The sequence below is a fragment of the Morus notabilis genome, unplaced genomic scaffold (genome assembly GCF_000414095.1).
Source record: "Morus notabilis unplaced genomic scaffold, ASM41409v2 Scaffold78, whole genome shotgun sequence".
NCBI lineage: Eukaryota > Viridiplantae > Streptophyta > Magnoliopsida > Rosales > Moraceae > Morus > Morus notabilis.
This window is the reverse complement of record NW_010367622.1, coordinates 2,961,469-2,980,287: the sequence shown is the minus strand read 5'-3', so window position 1 is coordinate 2,980,287 and position 18,819 is coordinate 2,961,469. Positions and strand designations below refer to the sequence as shown.

Below are 18,819 nucleotides of genomic sequence, written 5' to 3'. Positions count from 1 at the left end.
TGAATTTTTAATTTTATATTTTTATAGTTATAAAATCTCAAAAATGCCACAACTCAATTCAAATTCGCACAAACCCTAAAGATTTAAACATATTGAAACATTAAATTATGCTATTAATTCTTGCTAAAAGCCTAGAATATATTAAGTTATTTATTATAAAAACAGATAATATCTCGCTGTATGAGAGTCAATAAAAGCAGGAGAGATTTTTTAATACATTTAGTGTACCGGTAGGTCAAGTTTTTTTAACCATTAGATTTGTTTATTTTTTATCTTTATGTGATTTTATGCATATCTGATAGACATAAAACTTAACTTACCGATATGTTGACGTATCAGAGAATGTCCCTAAAAGCATAATCAAAATCATTTTATACAACCTACCGATAATTTCATAAAGATAAAAAAAAAATTTAAAGTCTCATTAATTTTATCAATTTAAATTTTAAATTTTAAATTTTTATAGTTATAAAATCTCAAAAATGCCACAGCTCAATGCTATTAATTCTTGCTAAAAGCCTGGGCTATATTAAGTTATTTATTATAAAAACGTGAGCGGCAGGATTCGAACCTGCGCGGGCAGAGCCCACATGATTTCTAGTCATGCCCGATAACCACTCCGGCACGCCCACGAGATTTACTGCATACTCAAACTTTTGTTGTAATGTAACAAACATAAGGCGATCGACATGACTCACCAATATCCTAGCACGTTGCAATATATTGTAAGCAATTGGTACATGCGTTAGCATTCGTGACATTTTCATAAGTATAAAAAGCAAGCAATAACTGAAGACTCGTTGGATTAGATTTATGGTCCTTAGGGACGAGAGAGAGAAGAATTTGTTGCTATTGAAATCGGATCCGTTTACAAAAAGGGCAAGCTGGACAATTCTCAAAATAGAAACAAAGTGGTAGATTGGTAGGAGAACTGAATCCATTATAATATATATATATATATATAATTATATGTATACATATATGAATATAAATATAAAGCCACTATGAAGATAAGGTTTTACTTTTCATTCTCTCTCCCAATCAGTTACATATATTTTTCTTTTCCTGCTGATCTTATCCCTCGTCGAACGAAGAGAATGCATGATTGCATCTCAACAATGTCACATGTCAGACTCCACTACGTAACAAAATTTTCTCTCAAAAACAGTAAGAAATAACAACAAAAAATTTTCGTCCGTGATAACGTACTGTTATCAACTTTACCTGCACCGAATTGATTTTATTACAATGTCCTGTTTCAGCATCTTAGCAAAACACGGAATTTTAACTTAAACAAAACATCATCTCAAACAAGTTAATTAATACAAGTCTTTAGTCCTACAACATTTCATACCATTATTTAGCTTCAAACAACGTAAAAAAAAAAACAAAAACAAAAAACGTAACCAAATAGAAAACTAATAGTAACCAAATAGGAAACTAACTATTTGCAGTTCGGTAGCGGCGCTCCGCACAAGCAGCGGTTATGGAAGTAGGCTGAGTAGTCGAACCTCGTCTGCAATTCCCCGCCGACCGGGATCTTCCCGCACAGCTGGTTGTAACTCACATTGAGCAGCTGTAGTCTCAGCTCGGTCAGCCCCACCGGAAGACTCCCAATTATCTTGTTGTGGTTTAGATCTAAATAGGTCAAGCTCTTCGGAAACTCGACCTTCGACAGATCGAACTCCAACAAGTTCCTCGACAGGTCCACGATCTCCAAATTCTTCTTGTCCGATCCGAACAGCAGCGACGCATCGCCCTCGAGCTTGTTCCGCGACAGGTCCATGTAGGTGTAGTCCTTTTTCAACACTGAGGCCGGTATTTTCCCAGAAAGTTGGTTGTGCGATAAGTAGAGATAAAAATTATCTCCAGTGAGATCCCCGAATGAGGCCGGGATCGGTCCCGTGAGTTGGTTACGGTCTAACCGGAGGCCTGTGAGTTTCGTCAGCCGACCGATGGAGCTCGGGATCGGTCCCGTTAGTTTGTTGAAAGAGAGATCAAGAAAATCGAGGGTGGTGATTTCGCCAATGAAGTCCGGGATGGGACCCGAGAGGTTGGTCCAGGTTATACTGAGGATCCGGAGCCTCTTTAGCTTGGTGATGGACTGTGGAATCGGTCCCGTCAGGTTTGGGTTTTTGTGGAACATGAGGGTTTCGAGATAGGGAAGGTCGCCGACTTGGGGCGGGATCGGTCCCGCGAGGTCGGCGTAGTTGAGGAAGAGGTCATTTACTCGGTGGGTTTTGTAGTCGCAAGTGAGGCCGTACCAACCGCAACAACCGGTTTTCGGGTCCCACGAGGGGAAGATATTAGGGGTGTTGAAGAATTTCTTGATTTGGAGGAGGGCTTTCTTGTCTTCAGGATGGCAGAGCTCGGAGAGACAATGGTGGAGAATGGTGGAGAAGATAATTAGGGCAAGGGAAAGGAAGTTGTAATTAATGGCCATTGGATGTACTAATTAACAGTGAAAAATGTTGTTATGAAACGGGCTTTATATAGACTTCGGCTATGTGAAGTGGCAAAACAAAATATACTTAACATGACATTCCGTGTGCCCTTTGTTCTCATAGGAAAAAAGTGTCATTATTGATTTTGAAATTAGTGACGATCGAAGAAGAAGATAAAGACCATGTAGTGGAGATGAATCATATTGCCGCGTTGAATTGACCATCCATCATTTCGATCCTTCCAACTTGTATGCACATTCAAACATGCATTATTACGACATGGATATGACAAAATCGCACTAAAGAAATAGTATGTAAAACAAGACGTCGTTATCCCAATAACAGTATTTTTTTTAAGTTGGAAAGCATATATATATATATATATATATATATATATATATATATATCGTAACAAAAATAACTGAATAATTTAATTTGAATAGTTTGTATTCAATTTATAATAACATCTGTATTTATATTACATTCTCAATCATTAAAAAAAAATTACGTCAGTATTCAGCAAAATCCAATTCCATTATATTGTATCATGTATTAATGCACAGTAATGAGATTCCACTAACACACTGATCCGCGCGCAGACAAAACTTGTTTTAGATGAATTAGAAATTATCACTCTATTATTTTTCCAGTCTTACATTAATGAGAACACAAATTAAGATGCCAGATTACGTAAATGCATAAAAAGCTTCCATGTCAACATCTAATACAATGTATGCCAAAACCTTTGAACGTTATCATTCATATTCTAATTAATTGAGAATTACATAAATTACTTAAAAATTACATAGTAGAATTATTCGCTAGCTATTTACAACTTTCCATGAGCGGAGAACCGCACAAGCAGCGGTTGTGGAAATAGGCCGTGTAGTCGAAGCCCTGCAACGCCCCGCCCACCGGAATCTTCCCACACAACCTGTTGTAACTCACATTCAATCCCTGCAAGTAATCCACTGCGGTCAGTCCCACCGGAATACTCCCGGTAATCTTATTATGGCTCAGATCCAACTCAATCAAACTCTTCGGAAACTCAACCTCCGACAAATCGAACTCAAACAAGTTCCTCGACAGGTAAACCTGTTGTGTCATCTTCTTATTCGACCCGAACAGCACCGACGCATCGCCCTCGAGCTTGTTCCGCGAAAGATCTACGTAGGTGAAGTCTTTCTTTCCCAAGGAGGCCGGTATTTTCCCCGAAAGCTGGTTGTGGGACAGTTTGAGGTAAAAACTGAAACCTTGGAATTCTCCAAACGAGTCGGGGATTGGTCCGGTGAGCTTGTTCCGGTCCAAAACAAGCCCCGTTAGGTTCGTTAACCTAGAAAGCGAGCTCGGGATCGGTCCGGTTAGGTTGTTGAATGAGAATTCGATAGATACGAGGCTTTTGATCTCGCTGAGAAAGTCCGGGATGGGACCGGAGAGGTTGGCCCAGGTGATGACGAGGTAACTGAGCCTCTTAAGCTTAGTGATGGATTGTGGGATCGGTCCCGTCAAGTTGGGCTGCTTGTGCCACCAGAGTATCCGGAGGTAAGGAAGGTCGCCGATTTCGGGAGGGATAGGACCGGAGAGATCGCCGCCGCCGAAGTAGATCTCGAGGGTTTCGATCCGGTTGTTCTTTTCGTCGCAATGGGCGCCGCCCCAGTTGACGCAGCAGTCGGTGTTCGGGTCCCAAGTGGAGAAGACATGAGGGTTGTTGAAGCCTTTCTTTATTTGGAGAAGAGCTTTCTTGTCTTGGGGATGGCAGAGCTCGGAGAGGCATGGATAAATGAAGCTACAGAAAAGAACTGAGAAACAAATGATATGGTAGATCTGCTTTCGATCGTCCATTTTTATTTCTTTGCCCTGGCTTGAACGTTGGAGACGACGGTTGGCTTTTATGGGGTTATGGCGCTAAGGACTAATGCTAGAAATTAAGAGGATATGTGGCGCACATCAATATTGACTTTTTTTTTTCACATAATAATGTGGTCGGCGATATACATTTAAAAAAAAAAAAAAAAAAAAAACTAGTTGAATTCTGCGGGTAAAATTGAAAAATATGTTTATTAATATCTCATTTAGAGAAATAGAAGAAAAATAGAAAAATGTATAATAAAACAAAAAAGATTAGAATGAAAAAGGAAAAAGAGGAGAAAGACAAAATAAAAAGAAAAAAAAAAGAAAGAAGAAAAATGAATGAAAATTAAAACAAACAAATAAAAAAAAGTCACTCATGAGATGTTTTATTGGGAAAACATGATTTAAAAACAAAATCTAGAGAGCGATGTATACAAGAAGAAATTATTTAAAGAGGATATTAAAGAGAAGTATATTTATGAGGACCAATTTGGAGAGAGGATATTAAAGAAAAGTATATTTATGAGGAGCAATTTAAAGAGAAGTAAAAAAAAAGAAAAAAAAGAAATGTATAATGCGAATAAAAGATAAGAATATAAAAAGGGTAGACAAAAAAAAGGAGAAAAAAAAGGAAGAAAGTTTAAAAGAAATTATAAAAAAAAAAGGAAACAAAAGATGAAGGAAACAAAACTGGTGGAAAGTGCCCCATAAAAAAAAAAAAAAAAAGAATCGGTGGAAAGCCCCTCAATTAAAAAACTCATATATAGAAGGAGAAAGGAGACAAATACCTCTTAGAATGCATAAGTCTTAAATTTTAACACTTACTCTTAATTAATATCATTTTTAATCAAATACCTATTTTAGTCAAAAGGATAATAATCAAGAGTAAGTGGTATAAATCAAGACCCACATACTTTAAAAATAAGTTCAACAATTTCTCTATATTTATTTAGAAAGATTTGTCTTGCAAGAGAATACAGAATAATAGTGTACAAATTCAATCAAGTTTTATTAGTTTAATTATCGATGGGTTTTTAATGCATGTTTAATATCAATTTATTGTTAACGAACATGCTTTCAACAATCAATTCTTAAGTTAGTACATCATAGTAATAGTCCTTCTTGAAATCAATCTCTTTTTTTTTTATCATTAATGTTGACAACTCTCAATCACTTCAATGGTTTTGGTTCAAAAAAAGAAGGATCGAATTAAAAGATGTGAACTTTAAGTTTTTAATATTCATTGTGAATGTGCTTACAATAAGTAAAAAAGGAGAAAGTATATTAGATTTTTTTTCCAGGTTAATGTATCATGTTTCCTTTAAAAACAAAAAACAAAAAACAAGAAGAAGAAACAAAGATACAAAGAAGAAAAAAAAGGTTGTATGATGCTCAAAATTAGGGGTGGCAATTTGGGTCATGACGCGAAACACCTTGAATCCTGCACGAAGTTAGCAGGTTTAGATATACTATAAATGAGTTTCGGTCATAATCGGATTGACACGATTAATAAATGGGTTGAGTTCGGATTGACCTCCTAACACAAAGTATCACGAATTGACACGATTAACTATATGTGTTATCTGTAATCTGATGATATGTTATATGATATGAAAGTTTATATGAAAAATTAAATACAAATAATATGAATTTTAATATTTTTAATTAACCAATAAACATGTTAAACTTATGATGATCGTGTTAGTTATTTATTCAATATATTAATTTAAACGGATTATGCAGGTTGACACAGTTAACACGATTAATAAATGATTGACGCGTTTAATAAACAGATCGTGTTTAAATTAATGTATTCTAACACGATTAATAAATATATTTACACAAATACGACCTACTAACACGAATGGTCACATCTACTCAAAGTGCTATAATATTTTCAGGAAAGTAAAATATAAACCCCAGAACGCGCTAAGATCTTTTCAAATTGATTGTCTCCATTTATTGTTGAATTTATTGTTGAATTTTGTGGCGTGCAATATTGTTGGATTTTGTGGCGTACGGAGGCTATTATATATTCAGGTACAAAATAAGCTTGTGGTGGAGAAACGCCAAATTAATGGTCTATGACTAAAGCTGTTAAGTGTTCCATTACTAGAATTGTCGAGGCTTTCAACAACTATTTTTATCATCAATACATGATCTTTTTTAATCTGTTCTTGTTTAAGTAATTCTTCTTTAGTTCTCTAATATAGTAACAATAACTTGATCTCACAATTGTGTCGATAGTCTATAAGTACGTACTTTTTTTTTTTTCTTGTAGTCCTCTAATATAATAGTTTTATATTTAAGTGTGTCCCTGTTAACGAAATACTTTTTTTTTCTTAATTGTTTCATTGCAATTTTTTTTTTTTTTTTAACTAAACATCAATTGCATATAACCCTTCCAGATATAATTTTCTTACATACACTCACTAAATACTTTATTGTATTAGTCCCACCAATTATTTATTTATAAAATGAGTTCTACTTATACATTTTATCTTACTAAACTAAACTCTTATAAAGAATAATAAACCGAGAAAACAAATTAAAAAATTTTAAAAATTTAACATACGATTATCAAGAACTTCAACAAAACTATTAATAAGAAAGAGTTTATTTTTTCTTTTTCTTTTTAAATAAATATAGCAGGAAGGAATTAAGGGTCCGTTTGGTAGAGGGATTCGTTCCCTGATTTGAATCATGATTCATGGTTCGCTACAGTATTTTCTCTCATAAAAAATTCACGTAAATTGAAAATGGTTCAAATCACATAGTTTGAATCTTCCAACCAAACGTCCTCTAAGTGAATGTCACCCATTATTACAATAACAAAAATCAAAAAACAAAAAAAAACAAAAACAAAAACATATGAGGTGCTAGTACTGCTCCTCAAAAAATTAATAAGCGTACATATATCATCAATTTGTAATTCTGAAGCATTATATAATAGAGAAAATTTAAACCACCCCAAACAAACCCTTCCACTATTTACACGATCTCTCTAATGGAGCACCGCACAAGCATCTGTTGTGGAAATAAGCTGTGTAATCAAAGCTCTGCAAATTCCCACCCACCGGAATCTCACCACACAACCTGTTGTAACTCACGTTGAAACCCCTCAAATTATCCAGTGCGGTCATCCCCACCGGAAGGCTCCCCGTTATCCTATTGTGGTTCATATCCAACGAAACCAAGCTCTTCGGAAACTCAACGTCGGACATGTCGAACTCCAACACGTTCCTCGACAGGTCCACCACCTGCGTTGTCTTGTTAAGCCCGAACAACACCGCGGCCCCGCCTTCGAGCTTGTTCCACGACAAGTCGACGTAGTTGAAATCCTTGTTCCCCAAGGAGGCCGGTATTTTCCACGAGAGCTGGTTGTGGGACAGTTTAAGGTAAAAATGGGAACCTTGAAATTCTCCGAACGAGTCGGGGATTGGTCCGGTGAGCTTGTTCCGGTCCAAAACAAGGCCGGTTAGGTTCGGTAACCTAGAAAGGGAGCTCGGGATCTGTCCGGTTAGGTTGTTGAATGAGAATTCGATAGATACGAGGCTTTTGATCTCGCTGAGAAAGTCTGGGATGGGACCGGAGAGGTTGGCCCAGGTGATGACGAGGTAACGGAGCCTCTTAAGCTTAGTGATGGATTGTGGGATCGGTCCCGTCAAGTTGGGTTGCTTGTGCCACCAGAGGGTCCGGAGGTAAGGAAGATCGCCAATTTCGGGAGGGATTGGACCGGCGAGATCGCCGCCGCCGAAGTATTTTTCGAGGGTTTCGATCCGGTTGTTCTTTTCGTCGCAGTGGACACCTCTCCAGTGGAGGCAGCAGTCGGTGTTTGGGTCCCAAGTGGAGAAGACATGAGGATTGTTGAAGCCTTTCTTGATTTGGAGAAGAGCTTTCTTGTCTTGGGGATGGCAAAGCTCGGAGAGACATGGATAAATGAAGCTACACAAAACAAGTAAGAAACAAAGCAAATTGTAAATCAGCTTTTTGGCGTCCATTTGATTTCCTTGCCGGCTCTAAGGACTATTGATAAAAAAAAGAGGATATATATATATATATATATATATATATATAATATTTGAATCATGTAAACTTTAAAAATCATCACTTTATTTCTTAAATTTTAAATTATTTCCACTTAACTTCTTCGACGGTAATTTATATTAAAAACAATTAAACAAATAAAAGAAAACGAGAATAATGTAATCATGTTGACTTGGACGATGTCCCGTTCAGATGTTCGATTATGTGTCTGTCATTTTATGTGTACTGTTTTGCTTAGACAAAGCTCAGATTTGAGATTGGATCCTGAGTACTTTCTCCATAGCTTTTCTCTGTAATAAGCTTGGTATCAAAATTAGGGAGCAAGGTTCGTTGACATCTTGACTCCGTATTGTTTACTGGTTGTTTCTAGTTGTTTTTGAGACTGACTCTGTTACACACTTAATCTCCTCTTTTTCCTTTTGATTTTAATAAAAATTCTTAAAAAAAGAATTAAATAGAAAATTTCAAAATTCAAGAGATAAAGTGAGAGTTTTTAAAATTTAAAAGATAATAGAAATGCCTCAAAGTTCAGAGACGCCAGTAAAATTAATATTTCTATTTCTTGCAAAAAAGAAAAAGAAACAAGAAAAAAAAAATTGTATCATGTAGAAATATCTTTTATTAACACAGAACAAATATTCGTGGAAACAATATATATATATATATATATATATATATATATACACACACACATATTGGATCTCTACAAATTGGTTGTCCATATATTGTTTGGATTTTTGGCGTGCAATTTAACAGAAGCATGCATTCTAAAAGTGGGAAAATAGGCCCGTTGTGTCAAATTGGTTGTCTATTGTTGGATTTTGTCCCCTACTAAGGCTGCCCTATGTAAGTGCAAACTAAGCATGTGGCGGGGAAACACCAAATATCAGAGTTCATGCCAGTGCTTTCAATAATTGAAGTACAAAAATTGTGTTAACATTAGAAACCAAAGTTTAGATGACATGGACTTTTTTTCCCCTTTTTTTAGGTTAATCTCATTAATGTCCTTGATTTTTTAGATCAGTTCTAGTTTACCTTTTCAACTTTAAAAATTATGAGTTTTGGCCTTTGGGCTTATTTGTAGCAAGGTGAGAGTTCCAAAATTTAGAAGTAAATGATCTTAAAGTTCTTAACCCTTTTTTTAATTTGAATAATATTTCAAAATTTTTGCTATATATCTCAACTCGTGTGGAGACCCATTTATTAATACAACGCAAAAAGCAAAAAATAGTGAATACATACATATATATATATATATATATCCTTATACTATTTGCAGCTCTCTAACGGAGCTCCACACAAGCACCGGTTATGGAAATACGCCGTGTAATCAAAGCTCTGCAAATTCCCACCCACCGGAATCTTACCACACAACCTGTTGTAACTCACGTTGAAACCGCTTAAATTATCCAGTGCGGTTAGCCCCACCGGAAGGCTCCCCGTTATCCTATTATGGTTCAGATCCAACGAAACTAAGCTCTTCGGAAACTCAACCTTGGATATGTCGAACTCCAACACGTTCCTCGACAGGTCCACGAGCTGCGTCGTCTTGTTAAGCCCGAACAACGCCGCCGCGCCGCCTTCGATCTTGTTCCGCGACAGGTCGACGTAGCTGAAGTCCTTCTTCCCCAAAGATGCCGGTATTTTCCCCGAGAGCTGGTTGTGAGACAGTACTAGGTAAAAATCCTCACCTCGGAATTCTCCGAACGAGTCCGGGATCGGCCCCGTGAGTTTGTTCCGGTCCAGACGGAGCGAGCCGAGGACCGGAAGCTTCGAGAGCGAGGCCGGGATCGATCCCGTCAGGTTGTTGAAGGAGAGCTCGAGCAAATCGAGGTTCCTCAGCTTGCTGAGAAATTGCGGGACCGGTCCCGACAGGTTGTTCCAAGTTAGTCTCAGGTACTTGAGATTCTTGAGATTGGTGATGGATTGTTGGATCGGTCCCGTGAGATTGGGCTGCTTGTGGAGCATTAATGTTTCGAGGTAAGGAAGGTCGCCGACTTGCGGCGGAATGTGGCCGGAGAGATCGCCGGTCACGACGGTTAGGGAGTTGATACGGTGCGTCTTGTCGTCGCAGGTGACGCAGTACCAGTCCGTACAGCAATCGGTGTCTGGTTTCCAAGAGGTGAGGACGTAAGGGTCGTTGAAGGCTTGCTTGATTTGGAGGAGGGCTTTTTTGTCATTTGGGTTGCAGAGCTCGGAGAGAGAAGGATGTAGAAGAGAGGAGAAGAAGAGGGTGAGAGAGAAGATTGAAAACATTATTTGGGTCTCCATTTTTTGTGCTTTTGGATGAGAATGGGATGCAGAAAGATTCGGAAATATAAAGGGATTTTTGAGTACGTGGGAAATTGTAGCGTGTGATTTTGTGTTATGGATGATGTACCTGTTCATTTCATCGATTCGAGTTTAAAATTTAAGTTTTTTTATAATAAAAATTTTTAAAAATAATCACATTTAAATTTTTTATTATATAAAAAACTCTCACATAAAATCACATCTCAACTCGAAATAAAAACTCAAATCAACGAAATAAACGGAAGTGGTATAATTATAATCTTAAAATTTTTCAATTCTTTATGTAATTATAACAATATTAAGTGAAAGTCAAGCACAGACCACAATATATTTTTCGTGATTCTATATGTCCAAACAACTATTATAGTATTGCTTTTATAAATCAGATGAGTTATATTTTAGGGACCCTTTTTTTTAGGATTTCTCAATTAGTATAGTCAGTTTTTTATTGTTAATATCATTAAAATTATATTAAAATTAAAAATTATGTAGAACGGTAAATTCTAATGTATATCTAATGCTGAAAATGGAGATATTTTTTTATAATGTTAAACCTCAAAGAAGAATCTCTTAGACTCGTTCATTTAATCAATTTAAATTTTTAATTTTAATTTTATTATATTAAAATTTTCATAAAAAATTATATTTATTATTTTTTATTATAATAAAAAAATTTTATATAAAATTATATCTTATCTTAAATTTAAAATTTAAATATTATATTAATATTGCCAGGAGACACGGCGGCTATTAAATATTGAGACAACGGAAAAGTTGTCAAGTAGGAGAAAAGCTGAGCATTTTCAAGCAGAGCTGCACTATTTATTTTCATTACGTGCCCAATTTGCTGACCCTCTTTTTTTTTTTTTTTTTCTAGAATTTTGGTAGATTTCCTTAATATATGTATACAGTGTTTGATCAATCCTTGTAGACTAGATGAATCCTTGCATGATCATTAGTGATCGAACGGTTGAAGAGTGACGCATCGCCTATTTGTATGTGACAATGTAACACCCTCAACTTACTTTTTCGTGTCAGTGTCTAAGAAGAAACTCCGATTTAGAATTAGTAGGTTAATTTGAGTTCATTTTGAGGATTTAAATTTTTAATTTAAATTGATATGTAATATTCTTTGAGAATTTTTTATTATAATAAAAAAAGTTAAATATAATATTTTTTTAAAATTTTTTATTATAAAAATTTAGAACTGAGATCGGTAAAATGAAAACATAGTGTCAATAAAAAGTTCATATCACGTTAATTAAAAAGATGAGAGTTAAAGGATAAAAAAAAAAAAAGGGGGAGAGACTGACAGAGAAGATTAAGGAAGTGCACAATTAATTATAGTGAGAATATATTGCAAGGTTTGAGAGTCTATGGCTCTATGCTAAGATAATTACTATGATTAAATTGCCGCATAACAGTGTTTGCTATTTTAGTCAAACATGGAGGCTGACAAAGACTGGCCTTGTGATTTAAAACAGGGAATTTCCATCTGTCTCCCAAACTCTCTCACATGACCCTCCACCACATAGAGCTTCATTAGGTACTTTGTTCTTGTAAGTGGTAAAAGCATTATTAATTAATTATTAATCATAAAACTGATCAAGCAAAGTTGCTTTAGTTAAAGCCTCACTCACTTCAATTGTTGACGTCTTTTTTTTTTCCCCCTTGTTTTAAGGGGAGCTATTTTAGTCAAGGTGATACTAATTCTAGAGGGTGATTATCTATCACTCACTGAGTATATATCTTTATTTTAATTGTAAGATATTGATATTAAAATTTATAATTAATTAAAAAAGTTAATGATAATTAATAAGATTTTATTCTTATTACTTCATATCATCTAATGTTTATATTTAATAGATAATCACTGATAAAAATATAAACTATTAAAAACCCCTCCATATCTGTGCGTAAAGATTTTTGTCTCTTTTACTCAGTGGATGCGGGAATTTTGCTTATAAAAGCTATGCATTAACAAATTGAATTACACGCTCAAGCCTAGCTTGGAGATTGATCGAATTCTTTCTTGCTTTGTATCTTGGATCTTCTCAATTTTGAACGACAAGTGTTGCGTGAAAACTCGCAAATATACGAATCGCACAAGTAATAAAGTGTACAAGAGTACGGATATCGATCCCACGAAAATTGTGTTTAGCTTTCGTTAAATACCAATATTGATTAGCTTCTAGGATTGTTTTTATATATTTTTATAACTAAAAGAAAATAAAAATGCAAGCAATTGTAAATAATCGAGCTAGGACCTCCCAATTTCCCCTTGATTACAAAATGCTAAAGCTGTGCTAAAGAAATGCTACAGCATTCTGTACTAGTTAACCAAACTCAAATTTGTGCATAAAGTTCTTCCGAATTAATTATGACTATAATTCCTCAAACTAATTTCATCATATTCCTATGTGAATCTAGTTCATGGAATTCCAATTTCAAGTTCGGATTTATTAGGTTATACAAGGTAAACGATATATTCCTATACCTTCTACAAATCAATATATTCCTATATTGAACATGCATCATCCATGTAAAGTCTAACCTAAATTAATTTTTCCAAATCAATCTAAGTCTAGTTCTACATTTGATTTCCATCAAAAATAGAAATTAAGCAAGTAAATACACATGAATGAGCAAGCACAAGAATACCATAAACAATCCAAAAGCAAAAACTAAAACATCACAACCTTAGTTCTACTAGGAGCCTAGCTCACAAAATTAACTAAATAACATCAAGGGTTTCATCATTTATGAATTACAAAAATAAGAGATAAGAGAAGGAATGAAAAACCCATTTTAGGAGTTGTCACAAGCTCCTAGATCCTCCATCTTCTTGCTCTTCACAAAATGAATTCTCCCTCAATAATTTATTGAAAATAAAACCTAATCTAATAAAATAAAAATATTTGTTTTGGGATTTTTTCTCTCTTGAAAAATTGGCTGAAAAGCCTTATTAAAATGCTTGGCTAATCCTCCCTGGTTTCTCTTGGTTTTTTTTCGTTGTCTGTCCAAAACCTTAACAATCCTCCCTTTTTTTCTTCTCTGGCGGCTCGCATTTCTCGGTTCAAAACCCTCATTCCGTGTGCAAAGGAGAGCTGCTAACTGATCTCAGCTAGAGGCCTGCGTTCGGACACGTGGCGCGCTTCAATTGGAGGCTTCGGATTGAATGGACACACGGTGCGCTGTGGTTCGTTGAGAGAGGGAGTTTCACGCAGCTTGGATGGAATCACCACACCGGATCATACGAGCTGCTGAGTGGGGAACAAGCTGGACACGCGGCTTGCTCGGATTGGCAGAAGAGCTGCGCGACCCTGCAGAGACGCGCTTCTGTCTGGGGTGATTTCACGCGCCCAATCCGGACCGTTGATGCTGCGATCCAACGACTGGAGTGGTGAGTTTCGTGCTAGTTTTACTCGCGCGCGGGAATTCTATTTTGAGGCTAATTCAAATTCGAATTTTACTTATTTTCTCTTGCATTTCTCTCCCAATTTGGATTTCAATTTGCACTTAAGCCCACCTATCACCAAAATTAAATTACATAATGAGGAAAATAATTATTTTGAAAGGAAACTAAATAAAATAAAATAAAAATACTTAAAACAAACTAAAAATAAAATTAATTCCAAATAAAATAAAATAAAATAAAAATAAGATAAAAGTATTAAAAACTAAATAAATTCTCAAGAACAAGCATACTTTTTAATCCACGGAGGCTAAATAACTCCATTTCATGGAGTTATCAACAAGCACACAGAAACGACGACAGTATAAAAGAAATACTCACAATAACGATAATAAACGACGAAAAGGAAACAGAAGAATAAAAATCACAGCAACAAAAAAGAAGGATAAATGAGCACAAAAGAAAGAAGAACTAACTTTAATAATCTACAAGAAAGAAGAAGAGGAACGACTTTAAAGGAAATAAATAACAAAATAAGAAAAAAACGACAACAAAACAAAAATGATAACCAAGATAATAAACGACAACATGCGGAAAACCAAAAACGCTGGTAATATTATTAAAAAAAAGTACACAAGAAAAGTAAAATGGCAACAATTCTATAATGACAAGCACAAAAAAGAAGGAAAAATAAAATGAAAAGAAAAATAGAAAACTAGAATAAATAAATTTACTAATAAGATATTGAAAATGAGAAAAGAAGTGAGATTAATCTCATTTTGGGTTTCTGAACTTAGGATGGTTCTCCTTTTGGATTCTGACATTCAAAACATTTCGAAAATAACCATCGATATACAAAATTGTCCCGTTGGAATAGTTTTCTTAAGATCCGTTAAAAAGATGATAGAAAGATAATTTGTAACAATCATGTGATGTTACTTTAATGCACATATTAAAATATCACATGATTCTCACATTTCATTTTTCATCGATTTTAATAGAATTCATGAAGGAAGGACATTAATGGGATAATTTTATAAATCGGGCATTAGTAGCGAGATAGGAACTAAAATAGATTTCACTCTTAAATTCAAGTGTTAGATTGGGATCAAGTCAAAATGAAATGAACAAGAACCTACTAAAAAGTTCTTTAAACAAATAATATTTACGCAAAAAAAAAAAAAAAAAAAAATCTATTTTAGCATATTATTACAATAAATGTCCTAAATTTTAAAAAATTATATTGTTGTTTTTAATTTATTAATTAATTGATTTTGGTATATTATGAATTGATTTCACTTATCATTGCGTTAATTTTAATTGCTTGGTTATTTATCCATGTAAACCATTAATTTACCGAGTCAATAATTAATTTACAATGGCGAATACTTGTTTATGTAATTTAACCTTAAATTGATCCTTAAAACAACACCATCATTTCTAAATTAACCCCTAAGGAAAGTCTAACGTCTCTAAAAACTCCTTTCTCGCCCTATGGCAAAAACAGACTTTCTCTTAAAAAAAAAAAAAAAAAAAGGTGGGGTGTGGGGGCGCATTGGAAAAGATCAAAAAAACAAAAAAAAATGTAAAAAAAAAAAAAAAAAAAAAAAAAAAAAAAAAACAAAAGATCATAACCACAATCAAGTTGATGCAACAATCTAAATTAGCAAATCAAGAAAAAAAATTGAACAAAGGAGTAAAGATATTACATTTATGTATTAAATTACAAACTCGTGTGTAGCAGAAAAATAACATAATTCAATCAACAATTGAATCTAATCTAATAAAAAAAATTGAAGAAGAAGAAGAAGATGCTCGGGGCCGCCTAACCAACCCGACCCTAAAGGTAAGAAGGTCCGCCCACCAGCCCCAAAACCCAACGAGGGGGAGCCCAAATGTTTATATGGTAAATTAAAAAATAAAAATAAAAAAGGGAGTTCGGAACGGCACAAAAATGCTTTCGGCCTTAGGCCCAGCCCAGCCCAAGGGTTGGGGTCGAGCCGGCCCAATCTGGGGTTTATGCAGGCCGAGTCCCAGGCCCCGAGTAAAATGATTGGGGTTCGACTAGACCAAACTTGCAGCTTTCAGAAACAAATGCCAAAGCAGCTAAGACCTAGTAAAAAACAAATGCCAAATGCCAAAGCAGCTGGGCTCATTCATTTCACCGATTTGAGTTTTCAGTTTTAAGTTTTTACAGTCAAAAGTTCTCAGAAAATGTTACATCTAACTTTTTTTTTACTACAGTGAAAAGCTCTCAAAAAATGTCACATCTCAGCTCGAATTGAAAACTCAAATCCGCGAAGTGAACGAGGCCTTACGACAATACCAAAATAATAAAATTCAAAGAAATAAACTAATGTCTCGGAAAACGACAAAAGAAATACAAACTAAAGAATACTCAAAACGACAAGTGTTTAGCACTGGCTGTGGAAAAGGGCCCCAGCATCGCCTATACAAGAACGACAAGAAAAGTACTAAGCGACAAACAAATGAATGAACAAGTGCTGAACAAAACCCGACAATGAAGTTATTAAACGACAACAAAACAATAAAGGTCAGTCTCTTGGATCACAAAGGACAACAATTTGTAGCTTCCACCCAAAAAAAAAAAAAAAGAAAAAGAACAATGACAACAATTTGTAGACCGGGAGGGAGGCACAAAAGAACGACTACTACGGGAAAAAACGACAAGATACAAAAGTTGGTCAAAAACAAAATCAAACGCAACTACGAAAAACTTTGAATTTTAATAGTGCTAAAAAAAGAGTAAATTGCACCGTTACACCTCAAACAATTCATTTTTTTTTTTTTACAAAATAGACTCTAAACTTTTAATTTTGATAAAATGCACTCTAAACTTTAAAATATGTTATAATTAAAGTCCAATAACTAACAAACATTGATAATTTTAGACACATAATCTGTACATAAAAAATAAAAATCGTCACTTTTCAAACCATTACGTGTAAATCTCGTATATCAAATTGTCAATTTAATAACACTCTCAGCTATTGAACTTCAATTGTAACTAATTTTAAGATCATGATGTATTTTATCAAAATTAAAGTACAAGGGTACAACAGTGCAATTTACTCTAAAAAAATTCATAAACATATAGAAAATTTAGATTACAAAATCGATAAAATTATTGTTTTTAATTATATTTGACTGGCTGATGCGGACACACAAGTAACCCAATAAAATTTTTTTCTAGCCCAAAAAAAAACACAAAAAAAGAAAATGTAATTCTGGTTTTTCCCTGTATGATTCTCATCTAATCATCGTGTAATGTAAAGACGAAATAGGTACATTATTAGTCAGTAAGTTATCTTATTTCACATGTGTAATAACAAAAGAAGTTCTTTAACACTTTGTCAGAGGAAGTACTTGCTTGGAGTCACTCTTTTATCAATGTGTTTAAAAAATCATAGTGGATATTAATTTAGAATTATAATTAAAATTATTTTTAATTTATGTATGTTCTTTATAAAAAAAAATTATTATAAATCACGAATTATAATTTAAATTATGACACGAATTCTCATACTAAACATTATCTTAACCATTAATTAGTTACAAAAAAATTAGTTTCAAGAAACGACATTAAGTATTATAAATTCGAAATCATAAACATAAAAGTACACCACAGAAGGATAAAGTTCTGAAGAATCACTTGTCAGAGTTTTTTGCTTCACCAACCAATCACGGTCGTTTTGAACATCATGATGAAAGGAGTCTTGCCCAATTATATGATGTTCATAATCGCGTCAAGTTGTTTTAGTCTGACACTTTTGGCTTATTGGAATTAGTCCACAAATTCCCAAAATTAAATAACAACAGCGATTTAAAAAATAGTCAATTCTCTAATACTTTCGTCAAGTCCATCTTTAAAATTTACCACCATCTGCATATTTTGAAGCAAAAAATATGGTCCGTTGAGGAAAAGGAAATTACTAATTCAAGAGAACAAAAGAGGAAGATGTCTGTTCTGTTCTTCTTCTTCTTCTTTTTTTCTCCCCCTTTTCCTCCCTCCTGAAACCCCCGGAAAGGCGGTTGGTAATAGAGGTAAAGCTAGCTTTGTTCTTTCATTAAATTAATGGAAATGGTATGTAAAGCTAAAATAGAAAAAAAAAAAATTGCTAGATATTTAAAAAAAAAAAAAAAAAAAAAAAAAAAAATGTATAAAAAAAAAAAAAAAAAAAAAAAAAATTTTAAAAATTTAAAAAAAAAAAAAAAAAAAAAAAAAAAAAAACCTATGAATAACAATAGTTTTTAACTGTCATGATATATCAAAATTGTATTGAAACGAAGAAAGTATAATAATTTAATGAAATTTAATAAAGATATGATGATTTAATACTGTGTTATATTAACGGTGTGTTCGTCAACTTGTCAACACTAAAGAGACAGAGTTTCAATGAATTGTACCTAAACTTCTGTTTTTAGAAAGAAAGTAACGCCCACAGTACCAAATTTAATATCGAAAGCGAATAAAGGAGGAGAATATCAATGTACAAAAGCATCTTTTTGTTCAAGCTCACTCACCCTTCCATAAGCTTTTCCATTTTGCTCTTGCGTTTCTTTTAAGCTCACCGCAATGCTTTATCTCTTTAAATATCCTTCTCCGTTTTCAAATGTTTTGCCTTTTGCATTCTTTCTACAGCAGAAAGTCATACCCCAAGTGTTAGGCAGTTCCAAAATTACCATAATGCACTAACAAGAATGAAGGAATCTTCGAAACCAAGAAAGCCATGAAAGGGGCAAAATAGA

The 18,819-nt window shown here is 34.2% G+C and overlaps 4 protein-coding genes and 1 non-coding gene across 5 annotated transcripts; all 5 read right to left on the bottom strand.

Annotated features, from left to right (window-relative positions):
- Nucleotides 1–550: 550 nt before the first annotated feature.
- Nucleotides 551–632, bottom strand: TRNAS-AGA. Its single transcript has one exon. It is a non-coding gene; the product is annotated as a tRNA-Ser (tRNA).
- Nucleotides 633–1,188: 556 nt separating this feature from the next.
- LOC21410662 (polygalacturonase inhibitor) lies at nucleotides 1,189–2,557 on the bottom strand. The gene has a single exon (XM_010113102.2). The coding sequence runs from the start codon at nucleotides 2,441–2,443 to the stop codon at nucleotides 1,445–1,447; it is 999 nt and encodes a 332-aa protein (XP_010111404.1). The 5' UTR covers nucleotides 2,444–2,557; the 3' UTR covers nucleotides 1,189–1,444.
- Nucleotides 2,558–3,176: 619 nt separating this feature from the next.
- On the bottom strand, nucleotides 3,177–4,366 carry LOC21410661 (polygalacturonase inhibitor). The gene has a single exon (XM_010113101.2). The coding sequence runs from the start codon at nucleotides 4,284–4,286 to the stop codon at nucleotides 3,270–3,272; it is 1,017 nt and encodes a 338-aa protein (XP_010111403.1). The 5' UTR covers nucleotides 4,287–4,366; the 3' UTR covers nucleotides 3,177–3,269.
- A 2,735-nt stretch (nucleotides 4,367–7,101) lies between these two features.
- Nucleotides 7,102–8,307, bottom strand: LOC21410660 (polygalacturonase inhibitor). Its single transcript, XM_010113100.2, has one exon. It carries the CDS (start codon nucleotides 8,294–8,296, stop codon nucleotides 7,283–7,285), a length of 1,014 nt encoding a protein of 337 aa, XP_010111402.1. The 5' UTR covers nucleotides 8,297–8,307; the 3' UTR covers nucleotides 7,102–7,282.
- A 1,210-nt stretch (nucleotides 8,308–9,517) lies between these two features.
- Nucleotides 9,518–10,650, bottom strand: LOC21410659 (polygalacturonase inhibitor). The gene has a single exon (XM_010113099.2). It carries the CDS (start codon nucleotides 10,611–10,613, stop codon nucleotides 9,612–9,614), a length of 1,002 nt encoding a protein of 333 aa, XP_010111401.1. The 5' UTR covers nucleotides 10,614–10,650; the 3' UTR covers nucleotides 9,518–9,611.
- Between the last annotated feature and the right edge of the window lie 8,169 nt (nucleotides 10,651–18,819).